Below are 25923 nucleotides of genomic sequence, written 5' to 3'. Positions count from 1 at the left end.
TTGTAACTTCCTCATATGCAGTTTGGCATTGGGAAGCACCAGAATACAAGATGCCATGAACCCTAATGCTTGAAGGACTGTCTCTGCAGTCAGCACGGACTGATGAGATAGTTGATGGAAGTAAAGTGATAGACTCTTTTGTTTGTCCGGGGTTAAAAAGGCCATCTGGGCTGCTGTATTCAGTCTCACACCCAGAAAGCACATGTCTTGAGAGGGTACTAGACTGGACTTTATTTCGTTCACAGAATACCCTAGGCATCTTAGCACTGCTATAAGATATTCCAGATGCTGTAGAAGGTCTTCCTTTTCTTGAGCCAGAATCAGGCAGTCGTCTAAATAAGGATAGATTTGAAGTCCTTGTAGCCTGAAGTAAGCTATCACTGGAGCCAGAACCTTTGTGAATACTCTGGGCGCAGTAGATAAGCCAAAGGGCAATGCAGAGAACTGATAATGAGAATCTCCAGCTCGAAACCGCAGATACTTCCTGCAACTTAGCCTGATAGGCACATGAAGGTAAGCTTCCTTGAGATCTAAAGTTACCATCCCGTGATCTTTGCCCAGCAGGGGTAAAAGCTGTTGTAACGTCAACATCTTGAACTTGGGAATGTCCAGATAAGTGTTGAGGAGAGATAAATCCAAAAGCAGTCTCCACGTGTTCCCCTTCTTTGGTACTAGGAACATGCGAGAATAAAATCCTAGGCCCCTTTCTGATACAGGGACTGGCTGAATGATGTCCAACACCCATCTGTCTTGAGTAATTAAATCCCAATTTTCTTTGAAAAGAGACAGTCGTCCTTCCAAAGGAGCTGCCAGACGAGAATCTACTGGCAGCTGAAAAGGCAGGTCATTGGGTCTGTTTACGAAAGGACTGACCCCTGCCCTCACCAGAAGTCTGAGCAGGTGAACTCCCTGTTCTAGGCCTAAAAGAACCTTGAGCCCTGCCCCTACCACGTCTAGACCTACCCCTAGACTGGGAATCATAAGCAGGATATGTCCACCCCTTAGCAGGCCAATTTCTACTAAACTTGGTGGCTGTACCTGCAAAAATCTTTAACAGTTTGCATAGACTTAGCTTTGTCCTCCATTTTCTTTAAAACTGCTTCCACAGGTGAACCAAACAACACATCAGACTGTAAAGGAGCATCCAAAATCCTTGTCTTAACATGCTCAGCCAAATTTTGATCCCTCAACCAGGCATGCCTGCGAAGAACAGAACTAGTGGCAGCCACCCTCGAGGAGGCCTGCACAGCATCAAAACCACATTGCAAAGAATGCTTGCCCACTTGTTCAGACACAAACTAAATCCAGCAAGTCTTTACAATCAATACCTTCCGCCAAAGCATCCACCTTAGATTTCAATTGTGAAAGGAGATAATTTTGATATTTCAGCATGTGAAACTGACAATTCAACGCTCTCATGGCTAGAGTGGAAGAAGTATACACTTTCTTACCCCACCTATCTAACGCCCTTGCCTCTTTGTCAGTGGGAACAGGATTTTTAACCACAGAGGCCTTAACACCTTTAGGCCCCTGAGAAACAGTTTCTGGGTCCGCCCTAGGACTCTTAAACAAATACTTATGAGCTTCGGGCACCCTATAGTACCTATCAGGTTTAACAGGAGCAGGAGGCAAAGAATCAGGGTTCAGGGAAGCCTCTGCAAAAACATCTTCCACCACATTCAACACAGGAGGTATAGCTAAGGGCCTATGCTGGGGTAGAAACAAGAATTCCCTAAGCCTCTTCCTGGAATCAGAGTAATCCTGGCCTTCCCATTTAAAGTGCTCCCTCATGGAATGCAGAGTCTCTGAAAATGAAAAATCCTCAGGAGGAGAAGCCGGAGTGGCATCATCCACATCAGAATCAGAATAATGAGGATACTCCTGCAAATCTTCCGCAGAAGACTCAGAAGCCCCTGAACCCTGTTCAAAACTGTCAAACTCTGGTTCCACTCTAGGCCTCTTATCAGGAGGGCCCATAGAACCTCTAATCATAGTAATCAAATCTTCTGCCATTTTAAGCATATGTTTCTTAGGTACAGAACCCGAAGGCTAGGAGAAGCCCCTACTGAAGCTGAAGTTGGCCTACCTCTAAAAGAAGTTTTGGCAACAGAAGGAGAGGCTCTAACTACTTTGGGAAGAGAGGGAAGAATAGTTACCTGAGAAGCCCCCTCAGCCTGGCCTGCCTCCTGAGAGGGTACATCCTGTAACAGTAAAGTTTCTGCCTGAGACTCCATAGAAACTCCTGGCAAAACCTCTGGCTCCACTGAGCCACCTAAAGAACCGACGTCCGGGACTGCCGGTTCATCAACCCTAGGCTTCGCTGTTTTGTCCTTGCGCTTCTTGGTCGAAGCGGGCGTCGGAGCATCCGACGGCATTGTATAATTGCAACGCTTCCCAAACACTAATCTGGCACAGTCTAACCTCCTCTTAGTGCGTTTGTTAAACCTAGCACAAGAGCGGCAACCAACAACGTCGTGCTCAGGCCCTAAACAAGGTATACACAATGTATGGTAATCCCTATGAGGTATTTGTTTCCCACAAGAAATACAGTTATTCACTTTTTCTGACATCCGGTTAAATACTGAGGCAAGAAAAAACCAAAATGTTCCCCAACGGGGTACTTAGCCAACTCTGATTCGGTCTGAAACTCCGGTTTCGGAAATATTTCAGAACGCCAACCTGCACTCGCAAAACTGCTTCTGCATCGGACCACGCGGCAAAAAAGACTGAGGATATGACGCCGGTCATGCGCATTAGTACCCTGACGTACTGACGTCAGTCTAATGCGCCCTGACCGACGTCAGCCTTATACTCTGGTATTCGGGCCGACTGGATGCGGACTATACCCAATAGTAAGGACTGCAGCAATGGAAAACGAAGAACATCGTGGTGGTTGAACCTGTAGAAAAGCTTTGACAGTTTGCACAGATTTGGCTTTTTCTTCCATTTTCCGTAGTATCTCCTCAGCATTAGTACCAAATAGCACATCCTTTTGTAAAGGAGCATCTAGTAATTTAGCTTTCACATGATCAGGCAAGATTTGTTCCCCAAGCCAGGCATGTCTACGAATGACTGATCCTGTAACAGCAGCTCTACTTGAGGCCTCTAGGGCATCATAGCCACAATGTAAGATGTGTTTACCCACTTGTTCTGCACTATGCATCATATCCTGCAACTCCTTCAAATCTGGTTGTTCAGGTTGAGACATTTTATTTCTTAATTGTGATAACAGAAACTTCTGATATTTAAGCATATGAAACTGACAATTTAAGGCCCTCGTGGCTAGGGTGGCAGAGGTATATACCTTTTTTCCCCACCTTTCTAAGGATCTTGACTCTCTTTCGGAAGGTAGTGGATTCTTAGCAGTAGAGGCCTTCATTCCCTTGGGGCCTTGAGAAATGGTTTCAGGGTCAGCATTATGGCTTTTGTAAAGAAATTGGTGGGAGTTAGGAACTCTGTAGTACCTATCAGGCTTGACTGGGGCAGGGGGCAGGAGGCAGGGAATCCGGATTAAGGCAAGCCTCCGAATAAACATCATCAAGTATGTCCAAGACAGTAGGTATCGCCAGAGGTCTGTGTTGAGGTAACAAAAGAAATTCCCTAAGTCTTTTCTTGGAATCAGAAAAGTCTTGGCCTTCACAATGGAAGTGTTCCCTCAAGGTGTGCAAAGTTTCCCCAAAAGCAAAATCCTCTGGAGGAGATAAAGGAATGGACTGCTCTGCATCAGAATCTTCAAAAGGGGAGTAAGAGTGTTCCTCTACATCAGAATGCTCTGAAAAAATGGAGCCCTGATCAGAAGAGGGAGAATCTTCCTCCACTCTGGGTCTTGTCTGGAGGGGGTTGGAAACCCCTAAGAGTAATTAAATCCTCAGCCATTTTAAGCATCTGCTTTTTAGGCATGGGGCCTGGAGATGGGCCCTGTGCAACAGGCCTCTTGGGATGCCTGGCTGATTTGGACTTAGTAAAGGCCTTAATGGAAAAGGAAGATGAGGGTCTAAAGACCCCATGGGTGGAAGTGGACCTGTCCACATTAGGAGGCTCAACGCTCACAGTGGCTTCGGTGGTTGTAACCCGGGTATGGGCCGAGGTACCTGCGGTCTCGGTTACAGAAGACACTGCGGTCTCTGTTACAGAAGACACCGCCAAAGAAGTGTCGTAGGTAGTCAGGGACTGCATAGGCGTCTCGCTGAGAACCGGACCACGTGTAGCCGATTTTGGCGTGGTGTCGGTCCTTGTGTTTTTTGGACAAAACGGTAGTCTGAGTCTCAGACTACATTTTATAATCAAAGGCTTTACCAAAAAAGGTGTTGGGCGAACTCCGCCCGACGCTTAATAGTGCGTTTATTGAAAGTAGTGCAAAAGCGACAGCCCGAGACGTCGTGGTCTGGGCCTAAACAAGGTATGCAGAGGGAATGGAAATCCTTATGCGGTATTTGCTTCCCACAAGAAATACAATTGTTAACTTTTTCTGACATCGGTCTGAGGCAAGAAAAGTTTCCCCAACGAGGTACTTGGCTTTAAAGACGACTTCGGTTTCCAATTTTTCGTAAATTCAGGAGCTGGCCGACCGGCACTTGCGAACTGCTTCTGCTTCGGGCACCGCGCGGCAAAAAAGACTGAAGAAAATGGCGTTGGCTGTGTCTTATATATCCCTGCCTCTCTGACGTCAGGAAAGAAAGCGACAACAACCGACGCTGGACCTAGACTTTGGAATTCGGCCGACCGAGGACCCGCCTGACGGCAGAAAACCCATCTGTGATTACTGCAGCTGTATGCACGATGAACATCTACTCCTGTAATTAAATTTGAGAAACAGATACAGGTTTAAGTTTTTTTTTTTTTCTTTGACAGAAAAAAAAAGTGGGACCAGCAGTGTTATAAATGGCAGTAGTAGCTTCCCCATGGATGGGCAGAACATTCTGATAAAATTGGAGAGCCTTCCCTGTTCCTTCTCCTAGGACCAGGAAACACTGGCTCTTCCTTGCTGGCTGAGGAAACCCCAAATGCTGCAGAGGATGTGGCCAATTCCTAGTACATTATTGCTGTATGTGCTACACCACAAGGACGTGGAGTAAAGAGGAGTAAACGGAGTTACAACAAATGGACAGTCAAATCACCCACCTGCAGAGTACACAAACTGTTAGCCTCCTGTAGTGACCAAGTCTGTTTGCTTAACTTTCTTTTTGGATCTGGAAGACCAACTGTTCCATGGCCAAGCCAAAAATGGTGCCTCTTTCCTGGGAAAGCAGCAGCAAGCGCCAGTAAAACTTTAAATTCTTTAAAGTCACCCCCCCACACACACACAAACATAAAAGCACCAACACTTGCCAGCCCCAAAAAGTAGAGCAAAAAATAATTTTCCACAGAAGAATTTTTTTTAAATTACCTCAAAACTTTTAAACTGACAGAAAAAGAGCATTCTCATTTAAAAGTACAAAATACACAGTGTCACGACAGTCCTTTAAAAAACAAACTCCTAACTTTAACATTAAATAACTTAACTGATCAGGAAACTATTAATATAAACAATTTAAAAGAAGTCTCCCCCAAATAGAACCTGCCTATACCTGCCCAGCAAAGGAACAGCACACGCAGACTGTAGATCTGAAAAAGCCTCAGAGGAACACACACTGGTCCTCAAACATTTTTAGGTAGCTCAATTTGAGTTGCCTGACTGCTTGAGCACATGGAAGGTGTCATGAAGTTTTGGAAGCTGGCCAGCTCTTACATTCTTAGCAAGATAGAACCCATATAGGCAGTGATCAATATGATGAACAGAGTGCATGTTTTATAGGCAGCACAGACTATCCATTCAAAAATGTTTAGGGCCCAAGTAAGCAGAATTATTAAAGCAAAGCTAAACAGAAATGCACCTCCTGGTATTAAAACTTAGGCAAAAATGATTAGGGAAGGAAGTAAAAGATAGTGAACTTTGTGCTGATACTCAACTTTCTTGTGCTTGCAATGAGCCACCAGTTCTTCAGAAACAGCAGTTTGTAGTAAATCTCTGAAAACAGAGAAAAAATGGAGGAAAAAAAGTGCAGTATAATTTGGGCATTCTGTCTGACTGTTTTAAGCAAAGCAAAAAAAAAATCTGGAGGGGGAAAAAAGCCAGGCAAAGCATTACGTAAGTCTGGAAAGTTTTCAGTGTCAATTTTCTATGGACTGGACATAATTAAGTCCCATCAGTCAACAAATATGCACATGATCATTTCAGCATTTTATGATTCAGTCTGCAGAATTACCATGTTCTGCAGAATGAAAGACAATACTTCAAAATCCAGTAACAAAACAATAAAACTCCAACTACACAAGGACAAGAAAATGATTTTTGATGCCTGAAAAAGGAGAGTTTACTGTAAGCCTTCTGCCTCCAGTCTAGCTCAAGCCCTATCCTATTAATCCACCAGCATTCTTCCACTTCATGACATGGCAACACATTTTTAACATTACAATTCCTGAAAGTCCATATTTTTAGCACAACTGTACATCTACCCATTTAAGCAGTCGTAAATCAGGCTCAGTGTACTGTAAAATAGGGTACATCTCCAGCTCTTAGTGATACAGTGCTGAAATGCAAAAAAATGGAAACCAAGGAGGACCCAGAAACAGAAGAATCAAATGACAGCTACAGACAAGCTTAAGATTTTCTTTAATAGCAAACTCATCTAGCACCAGGTCACTGAAACCACCTGATTGGACTAACTAATCAACATACTAACAAGTCAAAAAACATGACTAATTCTCAGCAAATTGCCAATTTGTAGGAAATCATGAAAATAAGTATTTTTGCAGAGGCAAATGTGACTACATTAGCATGGAGAAAGAAAAACTGTCGGTCCCTACACTAAGAACTCTGATCTCTATAAATCCCTTTATTCATAACAGCACTCGACAAACTTGGCAACATTGCAGAATCTATGAGCGAGACATTTGATGACAAAGCTGTAACACACCCAGGTGACTTGCCTAATGACAAAAACTACACAAGTACCGTACTACTTTGTAAATAAGACCTAACCAGAGAATAAGGCCTAGCATGGTTTTCCAGGTTGGTCATGATATAAACCCTATCCCAAAATTAAGCCCGTCAACCACACATGATGGACGTGCTGAATTATAAAATATTGACACCCACTGACTGAGGTTATCACACTGCTCACCATTTTTGGACCAGACACCCAACTTCTTCTCTTTGCAGAAAGTCATAAGATTCTTTGGCCTGGAAGTCCTCCACAATTCTTACTGTATCACTATCACTCACACTTGAAGGTTGAGATCCTTTGCCCATTAACACTGGCAGGCGTATTTTGATTGGTCAAAGTACAGATGTGCATAAAGCACGCACACGTGCTAGTGCATGGTTGTGGTTGTGCCTTCTCTTTGTAAACAATGCCATTTTGTGTTGCCACGCTGGTCTCATAAGTCTTCAAATTAACCCCCCCACCCCCAGACAAGATGAGTGCAAAAAGAAAGAGCTATTCAAAGAAAGGAATCATGGCAGACTCCCAGGGAAAGAATCTGACTGCTTTTTGCAGAGAGAAGTTAAATCATCGAATGGTCCGAAAATGACATGCAGCGTACAATAACCTCAGTCAACAGGCCAATGACGGAAATGCTAAGAAGTGCAAGTGTGGATCAGGTCGGCAACCATTATTTCCCGAGCTGGAAGACATCAGTGAGTGGATTGTTAACAGGAGAGAAAAGGCTTTGGTTGTGTGCAGGGCTGATATCCAAGCTTTTTCCCTTGCAATGGCACCAGTTAGAACTATCCCCAGAAGAATTCAAAGCATCACAACATTGGCTGGATGGCTTCCTTCAGCGATATGAACTGCCTCCAAGATAAACACTGTTAAAGCTGGAAGATGCTGAAGTTATTAAACATGCACTTGCGTTCAAAGTCCTTTGCTGATGGCATTGACTTCTAAATACCAACTCTCCAACACGATTGCTATGGATGAAACTACAGTGTTTATGGGCCAAGGATAGCAAAAAAGAAGTTATGTACCTACCATAACGTTCCAGGTTAGTAGTCTTCATCTCGCCTTCGTTCTTGCTGGCTGGGATCGGAAAACTAAATCCAAAAAGTGGCAGAAACGACCCAAGCAGAAAACCAGATGATGCACGGACTGTTTATTGTTTGTAAGCGCTTTCAGTCGAGGTAATACCCCAACCTTCTTCAGACACACAATTTTACAACCCTAATGCCTTTAAATATGCAACTCTTAATTAGATACACACTAAGTGGTAATTAAACCATTAATTATATTAATACCTTAAAAATCTTACAAGAAAGCTACAGTTTTTCCCAACCTAAACCATAAATACAATTACAAAATATATATATATATATATATATATATATATATATATATATACGAATGAACTATGTATTAAGAACATTACACATTAAACATTAAAAACCAGATGATGTTAGACAAAGTTTGTTAACTTATTTAAAAATTTATATTATGTTTATTTATTCTACACTAAACTATATTGTAGTATGTTCTGCCTAATTACTAATACCAAATTTTTACACAAAACAGGAGACACCAGAACAAAACAAAACTCCAATACACCTTTTAAAAATACTTCCATGTGCAAATGTTTCACGTTAAATATTAAACATTTTTAAAATCAGAATATTAAAATTCTAAAATGTTTGTCATTTATAGAATATAAATAAGATATAAATAAGATATAAATTATTTGTGAATTATTTATGCATAGCCAGCTACAAATACAATCTTCTATTTAATGCTTTTAATTTCAGTATGCATTTTATTGATGCATACTCGTTCAAACCTGGAGGAATGTGAGCCAATGTTCTAATTTGCCATAATAACTCCTGCTCCTCCAACCAAAGTTGCCATGGTCCCCCTCTGGTACTTACATTAATTTTTTGGATGACAGAAAATGAGAAGTGATCGGGCTCATCACGAATGTGCCTGGCAAGAGCATTTGTTAAATCATTTCTGCCTATGGCATAAATATGTTCGTATACCCTTTTCCTCAGTGACCTTTGTCTTGCCTATGTAGAATGCGCAACATTTTACACACAGTGCCACATAAACCACTCTCTTGCTCTCACAATTGTATTTACCATTGATGCCATAGGTTTTCCCCCTTATACATACTTTACCTGGCACCATGTACTTGCACTGAGGGCACATTCCACATTTTGACATGCCAATATTTGTCATTGTTGATTTAGCAACAGACTTATCTACCAAGTTCTTTAAATTCACTCCTCTCCTATAAACAAGTTTGGGTTTGATGCCTATTGCTTTTACTAACTCTGTCTTCCAAGATGATATTCCAATTTTTGTTTATAATGCCTCTGATGTAATTAAAATCAATACAATAAGTAAAAATGAAATTAATGTTAAAATGTGACGTTTGCCTAGCTAATGACCCTGCTTCAGTTTGCATGGTACCCCCTCCTAGTAGAGGTCGGAAATGACCTACATCTTTTTGTGACCACCTCCTCCCTAACTTCAATTAAGGAGTTTGGGTAACCTCTCATGGCAAACTTTATGCTTAAATTGTCACATTCAATGACAAAATCTTGTTTATCAGATACCATCCTTGCGGCCCTCACAAACTGTCCCTTCACTACACTTATCTTTTGGTGAAAAGGATGACAGCTTGAAAAGTGGAGAAAGGAATTTGAATGTGTGGGCTTCCTATATATTTCAGATTTAAATTTGTTATTGGAGGCATCTTTACTTAGTTTAACATCTAAAAAACCCATTTCATTCTCACCTACTGAGTAAGTGAATTGTAAAAACTTGGTCATTTTTGAAAGACTTTCAATAAATTGAGGAATCAGGTCGACTGGCCCTTTCCAAAAGAAGCACATGTCATCTTGGTACCTATTGTACCAAGTGACATTTTGTTGGTATACATTATTTTGAAACAAATGTTGTTCCCAATGTGCTAATACAGAGTTTGCAAAACTGCAACCACAAGGTGACCCCATTGCGATACCAGTCTTTTGGAGGTAAAATTGCCCTTTGAAGGTCAAGTTGTTAAACAATACCAATTCCAATAGAGCTACAAGGTTCATTTGGTCATTGGGGGCATTTTTCCTCAACATAAATTCCCTTGTCCACTCGATACCTAAATGTTAGGGTATAACTGCATACAAGTCTTTAATGTCCACCACTAAAAATATGCAGTTTGGATCAAACACCATTTTGTCTATACATTGTAAGAAACTCCAGGAGTCCTTACAAATTTGTGGCTCTGTTTTCAACAGGGGTTTAAGAATCTCATCCACCAGCTTGGCACAAGCATACGTGATGGACCCTCGTCCATCAACAATTGGTCTAAAAGGGGGGTTTTTTAGATCTTTGTGGATTTTTGGTGTGCCAAACAAAGTGGGAATTTTTGGCGCCGACATATTTAGATTGTGTAACGTATCACTATCAATCGTCCCTTCAATGAAAAGGTTTGAACGAGTATGCATCAATAAAATGCATACTGAAATTAAAAGCATTAAATAGATGATTGTATTTGTAGCTGGCTATGCATAAAAAATTAACAAATTTATATCTTATTTATATTCTATAAATGACAAACATTTTAGAATTTTAATATTCTGATTTTAAAAATGTTTAATATTTAACGTGAAACATTTGCACATGAAGTATTTTTAAAAGGTGTATTGGAGAGTTTTGTTTTGTTCTGGTGTCTCCTGTTTTGTGTAAAAATTGGGTATTCGTAATTAGGCAGAACATTGTAGAATAAATAAACATAATATAAATAATTTTTAAATAAGTTAACAAACTTTGTCTAATATCTGGTTTTTAATGTTTAATGTGTAATGTTCTTAATATATAGTTCATTCATATATATATATATATATATATATATATATATATATATATATATATATATATATATATATATATATATAATTTGTAATATTTGTATTTATGGTTTAGGTTGGGAAAAACTGTAGCTTTCTTGTAAGATTTTTAAGGTATTAATAGAATTAATGGTTTAATTACCACTTAATTAGTATGTATTATCTAATTAAGAGTTACATATTTAAAGAAGGCATTAGGGTTGTAAAATTGTGTATGTCTGAAGAAGGTTGGGGTATTACCTCGACCGAAAGCGCTTACAAACAATAAACAGTCCGTGCATCATCTGGTTTTCTGCTTGGGTCGTTTCTGCCACTTTTTGGATTTAGTTTGTCTGTTTTTGTACTTTATGGTTGGGATCGGAGCCTATCCTCTGCTCTGACTCTGCCATCTTCTATAGCTAGAGAGCTGTTTACTGGCTTGAGGCTACCCCTTTATCCCATGTTGCCTAGCGCTAGCTACCCAGATCTCGTTTGTAATAGATAACCCAAGACATAGCCAGAGAATCAACCTGTCGAAACAAACAGGTTGAGCATACCTGTCATACTCTCTAAGTCAGTAGAGGAAACAAACTAGAGAACAATCAGCCAGTGAAACCAAAACTCCTCTTGATCCAACAGGGCAGGAGGACGGAGGGTGGGACGCAAGAAAGAAGGCGAGATGAAGACAACTAACATGGAACGTTATGGTAGGTACACAACTTTATGTTAAGTTGTCTATCTCGCCTTCGTTCTTGCTGGTTGGGACAGCGTCCCTAGCACCTACAATCCTGGGTGGCTCATTGGAACAGACTCTTCAGAACGGTGGAACCAAAGTCAGCTCTGCTCCTGGAGACCATATCTAGCTTGTAATGAGAAATAAAGGTATGAGGACTTGCCCACGTAGCAGCTGTACAGATAGAATCCATGGGCAACCTAGACTGAAGGCTACAGAGGTGGCCAAAGCCCTAGTAGAATGACCTTCCAGTTTGATAGGCAACTAGTTTCTCAATTGATAAATGAAAGTAATAATGTGAGACAACCACCTGGATAAGGTCACTTTGGAAACTGGGAGACCTTGTTTGCCTAGAGCATAGGAAATGAATAGTTGGTCCGACTTCCTTATATCCTTAGTCCTATGCAAGTAAAACCGCAATTGTCTATGAACATACAATTGGTGTAATTTGTATTCTGCCTTGTTGGTGTGGTTAGGGAAAAACACAGGAAGTCTAGATTGGTTTAAATTATTTTCTGAGCAGAGTTTCGGAAGGAACGAGGGATTACTCAGAGCAACCCTGTCCTTATGAAAAACCAAGTATGGAGGACGAACACATAGTTCCTGAAGTTCAGAGACGCATTTGGCTGAAGTAATAGCTACCAGAAAAAGTGTTTTCCAAGACAGAAACTTAATGGGGCAGGACGCTGCAGGTCCAAAGGGGGGCATAATTAAGGAGGTTAGTACCAAATTAAGGTCCCAAGGAAGAGGGGATCTCTCACTGGAGGTCTAAGGAGAGTAGTCCCTCTTAAAAAGGCTTTATAGAGCTTATGAGAATGTTTGAATTAGACAACCCAACATGAAAGTTAGAAATGGCCGCCAACTGAACACTGATTGTAGCAGAAGCGGACCCAGAATGAAAGAGTTGTGCTAGGACCTCCAAAATTTCGTGGACTGGGGCTGAAAAAGGATCTATGTTCCTAGCCTCTGCCCAAGAAAAACGTTTCCATTTGCTAGCACAAGTTTTCTAGCTGTGGACTTGAGGAGACAATCTCACGCACGGCCGGGGAAATGCTGGGAAGCCTGGCTAAGATCGGAAGTGGAGCAACCAAGCTGTGAGCTGGAGTGTTTGGAGGAATTGTTGCAGTCCGCCTGATTATTGAATCAGTAGTTCTGGAATCTGATCCAGAGTCCAGGGTTGATCGAGAAGGTAATGTTGCAGGAACGGAAACCATATCTGTAGAGGCCAGTAGGGGGCAAAGAATCATTTTGCAACCCAACGATACTGCTTTCTGTATGTGTTTCGGTATCAGGGGAAACTGAGGGAAGGCATAAAAAAATCCCTCAGGCCAATTGTGGACTACAGCATCTCTGGGTGTGTGACCTGGAAGACGGGAGAAGTAGTTGCTGCATTTGCTGTTGAAGGGGGTGGCAAAAAGATCACAGCAAGACTGTCCCCGTTTGCGGAAGATCAGATCCGCAACTACCTGATTCAGAGACCACTCGTGAGGCATGAGAATAGCTCTGCTGAGCATGTCCGCTATGATGTTGGACCTCCCAGGGATGTGCGTCGCAATAAGAAAAAGTTGGGAGGAAATCGCCCACTGCCAGACTGAGTGCTTCTCGACATAGGGGGTAGGACCTGGTGACGCCCTGCTTGTTGATGTACCACACCACTGACATGTTGTCCATTTGAAATGCAATGATCCCAGAAGGGAGAGAGTCTTGAAGAGCTTGCAATGCTAGGAGCACGGCTCTCATTTCTAGGACGTTTATATGCAGGTGGTACTCTAGGCTGCCAAGTGCCTTAGACTGTCCTGCCCCAACAATGCTCCCCCCATCAGGGAGGCATCTGTGGTCACTGTGGCAACCGGAAGGGGCTGAATGAAGGATCTGAGTCACTAGTGGGGAGACCATCCACCAGGAAAGGTGCCTTTTGCATGCTTCTGTAATCATGATCATGTGAGACATGGGCAGTTGTTGGAAAGACCAGTGTGTGTGAACAGAAGCCACTGAAGGATCCTCATGTGAAAGCATGCCAGTGGGATTAGAATTGCCGCTGCCATGGAACCCAGAAGTTTGGACGAACCTGAATTGAATCCTTTTGCTCTGCATTAAAATTTGTACTTGCTGGCGAACTGTAGACACCCTTTCTGGCAGTAGCCTTGCGGACATGTTCCTTGTGTCCAAGTCTGCTCCTATATAGGTGATAGATTGACAGGGTAACAAAGCAGATTTTTCGAAGTTTATTGCAATGCCTAGCTGGGAGCAGATTGTGTAGTCCCTGGCTTGCAGAAGTTGATGCCTGGTAGTAGCAGTGAAGAGCCAGTCTAGATATGGAAACACCTGGAATCCTCGACGTTTCAGGTGAGTCGTGACCACTTCCATACATTTGGTGAACACCCTGGGGGCTGTGGTGAGACCAAAGGGCAGAGCTCTGACCTGGTAATGACTGGCTCCCAGACGGAAGCAAAGGAATCTCCTGGAGCGCCTGTCCATTTTGATGTGGTAGTACGCATCCTGAAGATCTATGGAACACTTCCAATTGTCCTGACCCAGAAAGGGTAGACTGGACTGTAGTGTGACCATCCGAAACTTTGTTCTTTGAACAGACTTTAGTCTGCTGAGATCCAGAATCTGTCTCCAGTCCCCTATCTCTTTTGGTACCAAAAAGAACCTGGAGTAAGTTCCGGATCCATGTTGGTCTGCCGGGACTTCCTGAAGAACACTTTTTCTAGCAGTTTTGAAACTTCTATGACTGCTTGATCTCTCAGATTGGGTAGAACATCTGGAAGGATTTGCTTGACAGTAGGAGGGGTTGAGAGAAGGGAATTTTGTAACCTCTGGATATAATTGACAGTACCCATTTGTCTTGCGTTAAATTTTATCAGGCTTTTGGGTACAGTGAAAGTCTTCCCCCGACTGCCTCCAGAGGCGGGCAGCCGGGCAACCCTTCAGGGATGCTGAAAGGGCTTCTCAGAGAAGGATTCTATATTGCCCTGGTTTTGCAGACCCCCTCTGCCACGAGGGCAGCATGTTTCCCCCTCTGCCCCTGTAGGAAAAAAAAAAAAACGCTACATGTGTCAGGCGAGGCTCCCTGGGATTTCCAGAACCACATTTTGCCACTCTTCTGACCCTTGGGGTATGGTCTAGGAGTGGAAAAACGGACTCCCATGGCAGAGAGAGTCTTGCCTTTTTGCTCACCTAGCCAAAGTGTCTTTCACCTGTGGTCCAAAAAGAAAGGAACCAAAGGGGGTGCTGGTGAATGACGCTCGAAAGGGTTCCGCAAAAATTACATAACCGCATCCATGCATGCCTCCTAAGGGCCACACCCATACCTGCAGCTCTACTCGCACCATCGGCTGCATAGGAAATGAGCCTCATGGAAGAGTTGACTACAGAATTTAAGGATCGCCAGCTGGGAAGCCACTTTAGCTTGAGCCCCCTCAGCTGATGGATCTTGAAGGGTATCTCAGAGCTCTTTAAGGAGCTCCCTCTGAAGCCGGGTAAAATGACATAAGTAGTTCAGTGACCTCATAGAAAAGGTCACCGAAGCAAACATTCGCTTCCCGTATCTGTCCATGGTCCTAGACTCCTTGTTAGGAGGATGGACAGATGAAGAGGTTTCCGCCAACTCAACTTTTGGTGGCTACTGCTACCACCATGGCATCCACAGGAACACCTTTGGTAAGGAACTGCTTATCATGGGGTGCTTTGATGAACTTGCCAGGTCTACTCTGAGTTGGTTCCATTGTATCCGGGGCTGACCAAGCCTTTCGAGCCACCACTGACTTAAGTGGATCGAAAAGCGGAGAAACCCAGGAGGTGGAAGGTCGGGAATCCAATGCATCCAGGAAACAGACTCATCCTCGGGAAGGGCTAGGGGATTCCAGTTCTCCCTCTGCTTAAGCATTTCTAGGATGTCCAAAAAGGAAACATCTTCAAAGGGGGATCTCTAGGACCCTTCTGAATCATCCAAGTCTGTTATCAGAAGTGACTCAGGGGAGTCCATGTGCCTCCTCTTGCACTTCTTACGAGGGGGCTCCTCTGAATGATCAGGGGAGGCCTCGGAAGAGGAAACACCCAATGGGGTGCCCTGGACCACCGGTTCCCCACACTTGGGGTCTGGAGGAGGCAGAGAGGTTGGCACAGGCACTACAGGGGACAGAGCCGATGGGGCCAATAGTGGAGATGACTCAATGGCCAGCACGCTCTTCCTGACATCGAAGGCGTCCCTGCCAGGATGCAGAGAAGGCTCCGGTTCCGAGGAAATTGGAATCCTTCTCCGCACAGAGAGAGACTGCTCTGAGGCCAATGTAGGAGCCGAGCTCACCTGCGCCGAAGCCCCGAGAGGGAGAATGGGGTTGAGCAAGGGTCCAATGCCACTCGCCCCTCGGAGCAGAGGGAGCCCTGGCGCCCAGATCCCTCGACGGACAGCACCATCGAGGGAATCTGAGCCGATGTCAGAACCAAAGGAGATAAGAGTTATCGGAGCAGACTATTCCACTACTCTAACCCCAATGAACTCCAGCTCAGAGCTCAATGGAGTCGGAGGAGGAACATCTAGAAGTGGACGGAGCAGACACCTGTTGAGGAGGGCTGGACAACATCTTGGCAAGTGCCTGCGACTTTAGCAACCTACTGACCACTCTCCATGTAGTGATCCGGGAGCCTAGAGGATTGAGAGGAGTGAGAAGATCGGTGACTGCGCTCACTCTGAAGCAGGGGAGACAGAGGAGCCGAATGTATCTATTCCAGAGAAGGGGACCTCAGCCTCTTGTGGCTCCGCAAAGGCTCCGAAGTTTCTGATGGACTGCTGACGGGTAGACAGCCTTATCGGTTCCAGCCGGAACCGAAGTAGCAGGTAGAGTCTGAACCAAAGACTGCTCCAAAGTTGGAGCAGATAATTTGGTAGATTTAGGGGATTTCACAGGCTGAGTCTTAGCCGGTGAATCCTGGGGCTTTAAAAGACCCCTAAGAATAAGCTTATTCTTATGCTCCTGCAGAACTCCTGGACTAAATGCATGGCATACAGAACAAGAGTCCTGCAGGTGCACAGCGCCTAAACAATATATGCAAGTGTGCCCATCTGTCTCTGACCGCATGAGTCACACTTCTTGAACCCAGACACCTTGGATTCTTTTGACATCCTGTAACAAAGAATACAATAGCTAACAAATCAAAATACCGTCTACAGAAAAACACAGTATACTACAAACTAAAGCTAAAGTTCTTTTTTTTTTTGATAGGAAAGCCTCTAACACAAACAGCTAGCCTATAAAGAAAGTAGAAGGAAAGCCTCTAACTTAAATAGCTAACCTGACAAGAAAGGGATAAGGGGGGGGGGGGGGACTCTAAATTAAACGAGTTCTAAAGGGGAGGTGAGGAAGCTACAAATAGACACTTGGCTAACAACAAATACAAGACTAAAAATTAACAATAACCCCTAGGAAAAAAACTATTTCTAGTAAAAAGGTTCTAAAGAAACTTTATACGAGCCTGAGCCAGAAAAACAACACCTCGCAGCTGAAGCGGCAAACGAGATCTGGGTAGCTTGCGCTAGGAATCATGGGATAAGGGGTAGCCTCGAGCCAGTAAACAGCTCTCGAGCTATAGAAGATGGCAGAGTCGGAACAGAGGATCAGCTCCAATCCCAACCAGCAAGAACGAAGGCGAGAGACAACTTAACATCAATTGATCAGAGGGGTGCCTCGTCGACCTATATTCCCTCGACTGGTTACGAGAATGCACGCGTTACCTGTATTTTGGCAATTCGTCTAGATGGAAAGAAATTCCCACCTCTAATCATTAGTAAGGGCAAGAAAAAGATTGAACGCGTTTCATGCATTTACATTCTTGAAACTGAAAGCCTGGTGCACACAAGCAGCTATAAGGAAGTGGGTCGATGTAATGCTGCTACTTATTTTACAAGGTGGCAAAAGAGGTCTGCTAGTCTGGGATTCAGCCAGCACTCACCACACTAAAGAAAGGAAGAAATTCTTTGAACAGAGAAGAATAGAAGACAAAATAGATTTGGCCTCACAGTAGAGCTCCATGGTGTAACTTACCCTCTGCAGCAAATCCATTGGGAACATTGACCTTGCTGGCTGGAGGATTTGGTGCTGCAACTGGTGCTTGCTGTTGCCCCTGACCTGCATAACATGAAGAAAAGGAGGAGGAAAGGAATAAATGCATTTCAGCTTGGCTGGAAAGAGGCATATTAGGTCAATGTCATGCAGATGGTCAGCTAAGCTGGATGTACTTCCTCATCATTGATGGGTACAGCATCAAAAGACTATTACACAAGTAAAATAAATTATGCATCACAGTATAAGATGTGGTTATTTGTACACTGAGTATGACAAATTTGTAACAATGCTCTGATATATTAACTGCTTTTCTAACCAGACAACTAAAATGAGCAGAAATGTGAAAAGCAACTTGGTCTGCTGTTCAACTCTTTACATCACACTTGTGATGAAACAATGAGTGCGTGTCTGTTGTGCATACATATGGCATTTACTGGCTCTAATCATGCTGTTCTAATCACGCAGGTACTCTACTATGACAGCAAGCAAATGAACACCCAAGATGAAATAAAACTTCTGAACATGTCATCTTATACAAAATGATTCTTCAGTTGCACTGGCCACAACTCATCATACAATGGCACAGCCCTTACTTCTAGAATAATACTTCAGCACTCCCACCTCAGATAATTACATTAGCCACAAACAAGGTTACCAATGATACAGCAGACTTTTTCAACTGAATCTTTAAAAACAAAATTAATCTAATAAATGCAGAACAAAGACTTTTACCCACATACATCTGTACACGTTTCATTTCAAATGATTTTCATCAAAATGAACATTCAAATATCCCTTCGTGAAAGCTTATACTCAAGCAGTACTGGGGTAAGGTCAGATGAACATACTTCTATAAATTCAACTATTTCGATGTCTAGCCTAACATTTTCCTGAATTTGGAACACCAGTCCTACAAAAGTACAGTTTTGTACCTACCATAAATGTAGATGTCCGAACTGGATAGCATCTGCAGTCATAACAAATGGGTTGTCCTGTCGTCAGGCAGCCCTTCAGTCGGCCGGATTCCAAAGTCTGGGTCCGGCTTCGGCTGATGTCGCACTTCACCCGACGTCATCTCTGCTGGTCTTCGGGTATAAAGGCATCAGCCGACGCCATTTTCCTCAGTGTTTCTTGCCCCAGATGCCAGTTGCCCTCTTGGAAGGCTAAATTTTGGAGAAATGCCAATGTTTCCAAAAAAGCAGAAGGCAAACACAAAAAATAAGCATGTATGTACATATATACAAACAAATACACCATAAGAGACTCCCCCCCCAGCTAGCTATTAGGAGGGTAAATACCCTAGGAGTACCACAGAGGGAAGGAGGTGGGTAATCCTGACTGCAGATGCTATCCAGTTCGGACATCTACATTTATGGTAGGTACAAAACTGTACTATGTCCTTCATGGATGCATCTGCAGTCATAACAAATGGGTAGAATACCATAGCCAAACTAGGGGTGGAGGAAGAAAAATTATGGTGTAGTTAGGATCCCTTGAAGTACAGCAGTGGCAAACCCTGCTCGGGATCTAGAGTATAGAGGTAAATTATAATGCTTGGCAAATGTATGCACGGAGGTCCAAGTAGCCGCCTCAATAATGTCCTTGGTTGCCACTCCTCGTAAGAAAGCTGTGGTACTGGCTGCAGCCCTTGTAGAGTGAGGTCTTATGTTCTGTGGAATTGGTTTTCCATGGTAGGAGTAACAGAATCTTATGCAATTTCCTATCCATTTGGAGATTGTCTGTTTGGAAATTGCTTTTCCTTCCCTTCCTGTTGCATAGGCTACTAAAAGCTGGTCTGTTTTTCTGTTACTTTTGGTTCTGTCCAGGTAGTAGCGTAACTGTCTATGTACATCCAAGGTATGCAGTAGTCTTTCTCCCCTGTTTTGTGGATTGGGAAAGAAGGTAGGTAGGTGGACTGCCTGGTTTAAAGACACTCTGGATACCACCTTAGGCATAAATGTAGGATTAGTTCTCATGGACACCCTATCTTGATGGAAGATTAGGAAGGGTTGCACTGCCATTAAGGCCTGTAGTTCCGAAACCCTCCTTGCTGAGGTAATTGCCAGTAGGAAAGCAGTTTTCCATGACAGGTGTTGCAGATCTGCTGTTGCTGCTGGTTCAAACGGAGGGAGTGTCAACTTTTCTAACACAAAGTTCAAGTCCCATGCTGGTAATGGTGGTTTCCTAGGAGGTTTTACATTCTTGATCCCTCTGAGGAACTGCCTGAGTAGAGGATGCGAAAAGAGAGGTGGATCGAAGCTGTATTCTGCTGAAATAGCGGATGCATGTATCTTGGAGGAGTAGGACAGGCCTGTATGTAGAAGCTCTGCCAAGTACTCCAGAATGTTAGCAATATCTATGTTCGACACATCTTTTCCTCTTTCAGTACTCCAAATGACAAACCTTTTCCATTTTCCTGCATAGTTCCTTCTTGTTGAAGGTCTGCGGGCTTCAAGGATAATGTCTTTAACCCTTTGTGAAAGGTCTGGGTTAGTTGCTGCTATGTGATGTTCCAGGCAGTCAGTTGCAAGGTTTTTAGGTTTGGATGCATGATGTTGTAGTTGTTCTGAGTTAACATCAAAGGCATCAGGGGTATTGACCACATTCTTTCGAGACATGCTCCTCAGCAGTGGGTACCAGTGTTGTCTTGGCCAATTCAGAGCTATCAGGATTATCCTTGGACGTTCCTCTTTGATTTTCAGTAGTACCTTGTGTATCAAGGGAAGAGGTGGAAATGCATATGCTGTCAGGCCTGTCCAGCTGAAGGATAGAGAGTCCACCTTCCATGCAAGTGGGTGGAATGTCCCTGTGCAGAATTTTTTGAGCTGGTGATTGAGTGGGGAAGCGAATAGATCTATTTGTGGCATTCCCCATTTCTTTGTGATGGCCTTGAAGATGTCAGGGTGTAGCATCTATTCGTGAGCATCCGAGGTGGTTCTGCTTAACATGTCTGCTAGGGTGTTCTTTTCCCGGCACAAATATTGCCTGTAACTGGATGTTGTAGCTGAGAGCCAGATTCCAAAGGTCCAAAGTCATTCTGCATAGGGGGTATGAATGAGTGCCTCCCTGTTTGTTGATGTACCACATGACTGTGGTGTTGTCTGTCCTTATCAAATGGCCTTCTTTGAGGAATGGTCTGAATGTTTGGATTGCCAGTTTTACTGCCAGCATTTCTTTTTGGTTTATGTGCAGGTGCAGCTGGTCTTGAGTCCACAACCCTTGTATGCATTTGTCCAGCATGTGCGCCCCCCCATCCTAGGTCTGAGGCGTCCGTTGTGATGGTTTGGCTTGCTCGAAAGTTGTGGAAGGGTAAGCCTGGGTTTGACTGGCATGCTTGAGCCCACCATAGGAACTCCTGTTTTAGGCATGGGATTAGTGGGATTTCTGTTTCTAAGCTGTGCCTGTGCTGAGACCATAAATTCTTTAGGTACCACTGTAGCTTTCTCATATGCACTCTGGCATGTGGGACCAAGATTATGCATGATGCCATGAAGCCCAAGGCCTGCAGAACTTTTCTTGCTGTTAGTTTGTTCTGTTTTGTTAATGCCAAGAAGTAAAGAGGGAGCTCTTTTTGTTTTTCTGTAGTTAGGAATGCCATTTGTTTTACTGTGTCCAATTCAGCCCAAGAATGTTCTTGTTTGGGATGGTATCAGCCTTGACTTTTGTAAATTGACTGTGTATCCCAGGGCTTGTAGCAAGTAAATGACCCTTTGTAAATCTGTTGTCAGCTTGCTTTTGTTGTCCGCTTGTAACAGGCAGTCGTCCAGGTATGGATAAATTTGGATTCCCTGTAGTCTGCAGTGAGCGATTACTGATGCCAGGCATTTTGTGAATACTCTGGGCGCAGTAGATAAGCCAAAGGGCAATGCTGAGAATTGATAATGCTCTGATCCTGCAAGAAATCTGAGGCATCTTCTGCAATTTGGTCGAATGGGGACGTGCAGGTATGCCTCCTTGAGATCTAGAGTTACCAGCCAACACTCCTTGCCCAGCATGGGAAGGAGTTGCTGTAGGGTCAGCATTTTGAATTTTGGGACAATGATGTATGTGTTTAAGACGGACAGGTCGAGAATAGGTCTCCAACTTTTCTCTTTTCTTGGTACTAGGAAGAGTCTGGAGTAGAATCCTTTGCCCTGTTCTGTTATTGGTACTCTTTCCACAGCTCTCGTCTTTGATAATTCCGCTATCTGCTGTAGAGCTTCTGTTTTTTGATTTGGAGGTAGGTTTGGCATTCCTCTTTTTACTGGTAAGGTGTGGAAGTGGAACCGGTAGCCTTGGTCTATGGTTCGCAAAATCCACTTGTCTTTTGTGATATAGTGCCAATTTTTCGAAAATAAGGCTAACTTTCCGCCTAAAGGTGCTGCTATTTGCTCCCTGGTAGGCGGTGTCAGAGCCAAGTCACTGTGATTGTCCTGTTACAGTGGCAGTGGTTGTGTCTGTGCCTCGGTTATTGCCTTGCCACTGTCGTCCTCTGTAGGCACCTCCTCTGGATTGATTTCTGCCTCTAGAGCGTCTATTCCTGCCAATTTGGGATCTTGTGAAGTCAGGAAAGGACCAATTTTTGGCAGGCCAGTTCCTGCTAAACCTTGGGGGCTGAACCTGTAAGAAATCTTTAACTGTTTGTACAGATTTTGCCTTTTCTTCCAATTTCTTCATTACTTGCTGGGCAGGTGTACCAAATAGACTGGCCTTATCCATAGGAGCATCTAATAGCTTTGCTTTAACATGATCCGGTAAGACCTGTTCTTTCAACCATGCATGCCTTCTTATCACTGTGCCAGTCATGGCTGATCTAAATGAAGCCTCCAGTGCATCATAGCCACATTTTAAGGAATGGTTACTAACCTGTTGGATGTTATTCACCATTTCTAATACATATTTCTTATCTAAGGATTCATCAGAGGACAGTTTTTTTAGTTAACTGATCAAGCATAAACTCTTGGTATTGGATCATATGAAACTGACAGTTTAAAGCTCTAGCTGAGAGAGTAGCAGAGGTGTAAACTTTTTTCCCCCATCTCTCTAAGGACCTGGATTCCCTTTCAGAAGGAGTAGGGTTTTTTGCTGTGGTCGAGGCTACTGCCTTAGGCCCCTGGGATATAGTTTCGGGGTCTGCAAGTGGAGCCTTGTATAGGTGGTGATGAGTGTCTGGCACCCTGTAAACTCTATCTGGTTTGGCAGGGGCTGGAGGTAAAGAATCAGGAGCAGTGCAAACATCATTAAATGCATCATCCACAACAGGCAGTACAGGAGGTATAGCTAAGGGCCTATGTTGTGGTAAGTGCAGAAAAGTCCTAAGCCTTTTCCTTGAATCTGAGAAATCTTGTCCCTGCCATTGGAATTGTTCTCTCATGGCATGTAAGGTTTCCCCAAAGGAAAATTCCTCTGGTGGAGAGGCAGCTGGAATGGATTCTTCAGCATCGGAATCTTCATAAGTAGAAAAGGAGCCTCTGGCTGGTCTGTAATGTCTGAGTCATCCGCAGAATCATCAGTGGACACTGGCTCGGGGCTCTGCTCTAGGTCTTTTCTGGGGTTGAGAGGCCCTGTCTGGGTGAGATTGGGATCCCCTAATTAAGGATATTAAATCTTCTGCCAGAGTAAGCATTTGGGAACTAGAAGTGGGCCTGTGTGAGGGGGGCTTAACAGGCACTGATTTAGCAGATTTGGCTGCTTTAGCCCTGGCAAAGGCCTTAATAGACATGGCTGCAGGAGGCCTAGCAGCACCACGTGCTGGGGTAGAGACATCCAAAGGGATGGTGTCTGATAATTCACTAGGAACCACAGTTGTAGGCAAAATTTCTGAGGCCGATTCAAGTAAGGTAGCAGGAGCCTCAGTAGTAGTCATGGATTCGGCTGAAGATTGACCAGTTCTCGGTTTCGGCCGAAACAGAGACACTCGCGGCTTGCTTAACCGTGGTTTCGGCCGAAACCGCGGACCGCGAGTGTCGGTCTTTTTCTTTGCGTTTTTTAATAATTTGGGTAGTCTGAGGATCCGACGGCATAATGTAAGCAAAATCTGAGCTGAAAAATTGTTCAGCAAACTCCGACCGACGCCTAAGCGTTCGTCGGTTGAAGGAAGCACAGGCCGAACAGGCTGCTACGTCGTGGTCTGGGCCTAAGCAAGGCAGACAGTAAGAGTGGAAATCTTTATGAGGTATTTGTTTCCCACAAGTTAAACAGTTATTGACTTTTTCTGACATCGGCTGAGGCAAGAAAGAGTCCCCAACGGGGTACTTAGCTTTTAGAAGTCTTGGTAGTATTCGGTAGTAGTAATCTCTGGATCTGACCGACCGGCACTTGCGAACAGCTTCTGCTTGGCCACGCGGCAAGAAAGACTGAGGAAAATGGCGTCGGCTGATGCCTTTATACCCGAAGACCAGCAGAGATGACGTCGGGTGAAGTGCGACATCAGCCGAAGCCGGACCCAGACTTTGGAATCCGGCCGACCGAAGGGCTGCCTGACGACAGGACAACCCATTTGTTATGACTGCAGATGCATCCATGAAGGACATCAGCCAACTCAAAGAATGAAGCCCTGACTATGACTCAGACAACCAGGTTTACTTAGGAGTTGCAAAAGCCAAATGAAGCCAGGAATGAAGCACAACTGCTCACATCTCCCACAGTAGATGGCTGGGAGGGTTTATGTAGAGAAGGCAAACCCTTCCTTCCAAAAAGTGGTGCTACAAGTATACAGCACCAAATCACACACATTTCAGGACCTAGCAAACATAGGGGATGATGGGGCTTAAATCAGAAAACCCTCCAATGGCTACTTGAATGATTGCAGTTCCTCACCACAACCTTTTTTCACCACATAAAAAGAAGCAAACAAGTGATGGTAGTCATAGTGGTTTAGGTGGCAGGTATGGAAGGAAAATAGGTTACCAGTTTACTAAAAAGTCCCACTTTGCTCTACATGTTTGAGTAAGAAATCGCTGCTGCATTCCTCACTTCAAAAGATTTTTCAGAAGGCTATATTTTTGGACTGATCTCCCACACTTTTTTCAGATATCCCTAGGAGCTTATCTTTTCTCCTTAGTTTAGAATGATAGTATTAAAGGCCTTGCATTCAAATTACTGCTTCAGTTCTTTCTGGAGGACATTTCAGGTGTGATCTTTGCTCTCATGGCACAAAGCTCTACTACTCAACCTACAGCAGCTCAAGTCAAGGATGAGTGTCACATCAGCAGTACTTAGTAGGTTCCCAAAAAGCCAAGTAGGGCTATCTTGTTGCTCTCATCACATGCAGATGTCAAATAAAATTACTTGCGCACTGAAGTAAAGCTCTTTCCTTCTTGACTTTGGTCAAGAAACAATTGGCTATAGTGCCAGGCACTATGACAATCAGCCTCACTGTAAGCTTTCCTCCTTGTACACAAGCTTAACAGCCACTACCAGCCTTCATATACTGTTGTATGTGTTGACTTATTCTGTGTCGTATTATGTATACAGCATGTGGTGTGTTCCTTTCCAGCTGTTCCCTGTTGTAATAATGACAAGCACCTCCTAATGCAAACTTCAAATCCAAACACATTTAACTTGCAAAATTTGTATTTCTTCTCATCTGTGCATTAATTACTATGCACAAGTACTGCCACAACTCCTACCAGTGTTCATGTTCTATGTATATTCAGTTGTCTTGGTGCAAGTCAAGTATTCAACTGTACCAGATTCAAGTTCTCCAACTCTACATAATGCTATTACCTCTAATATTTCATCCTTGTTCATTCTAAATATACTTTTATACCAAAGCATGCAAGACATGCCCTGAAAACAACTTCAGTTTCCTTGCATGCCCAGTGTTGACCACTTTTCCTGATGTGGAATTCCACCTCAAGCGTAATATCATGGCACAAATACAAGCTTTACATAGCCAGGACTTTGGTAGGCAAGCCAACAAGAGCAATCTTTGTGCAACAGCCTGAAATGTTTATAATGGAAACAAAACAGGTATGAACAGCAATGAAACAATGAAATGACATTACTTCACAGAAAAAAAACACACCATGTTCACATCTGTACTGCTACCTTCATAGTTTAGGAACATACTGGGAAGATGGCAGAACTTCCCCGATTAGATTCTTTGCAAAGGACTCAAGTTACTCTGCAAAGCCCCATTATCTAACTTGTCTTACTCCACAAAAGCTAATCTGTAACTGAATTAACCCCATAACCAAATCAAGTCTTACTCCTCAAATGCCATATTGCACTTGAACTATTACATCAGCAGACCAGACACATTCCTGCATTTATCAAGAGACAAA

General features: G+C 43.5%; 1 protein-coding gene across 1 annotated transcript in view; it reads right to left on the bottom strand.

The window, feature by feature from the left end:
- The window catches only part of RPA1 (replication protein A1), a 1048235-nt gene that overhangs the window by 667061 nt on the left and 355251 nt on the right, over positions 1-25923 (bottom strand). The window contains exon 6 of the mRNA XM_044054876.1: positions 17636-17719. Coding sequence (XP_043910811.1) covers positions 17636-17719 — 84 coding nt within the window. The remainder of the gene's footprint in view (positions 1-17635; positions 17720-25923) is intronic.

The sequence above is a fragment of the Protopterus annectens genome, chromosome 13.part0 (assembly GCF_019279795.1).
Source record: "Protopterus annectens isolate FY-2018-M chromosome 13.part0, PAN1.0, whole genome shotgun sequence".
NCBI lineage: Eukaryota > Metazoa > Chordata > Ceratodontiformes > Protopteridae > Protopterus > Protopterus annectens.
The sequence above is the reverse complement of the archived record's forward strand: the minus strand, read 5'-3'. Positions and strand labels throughout refer to the sequence as shown.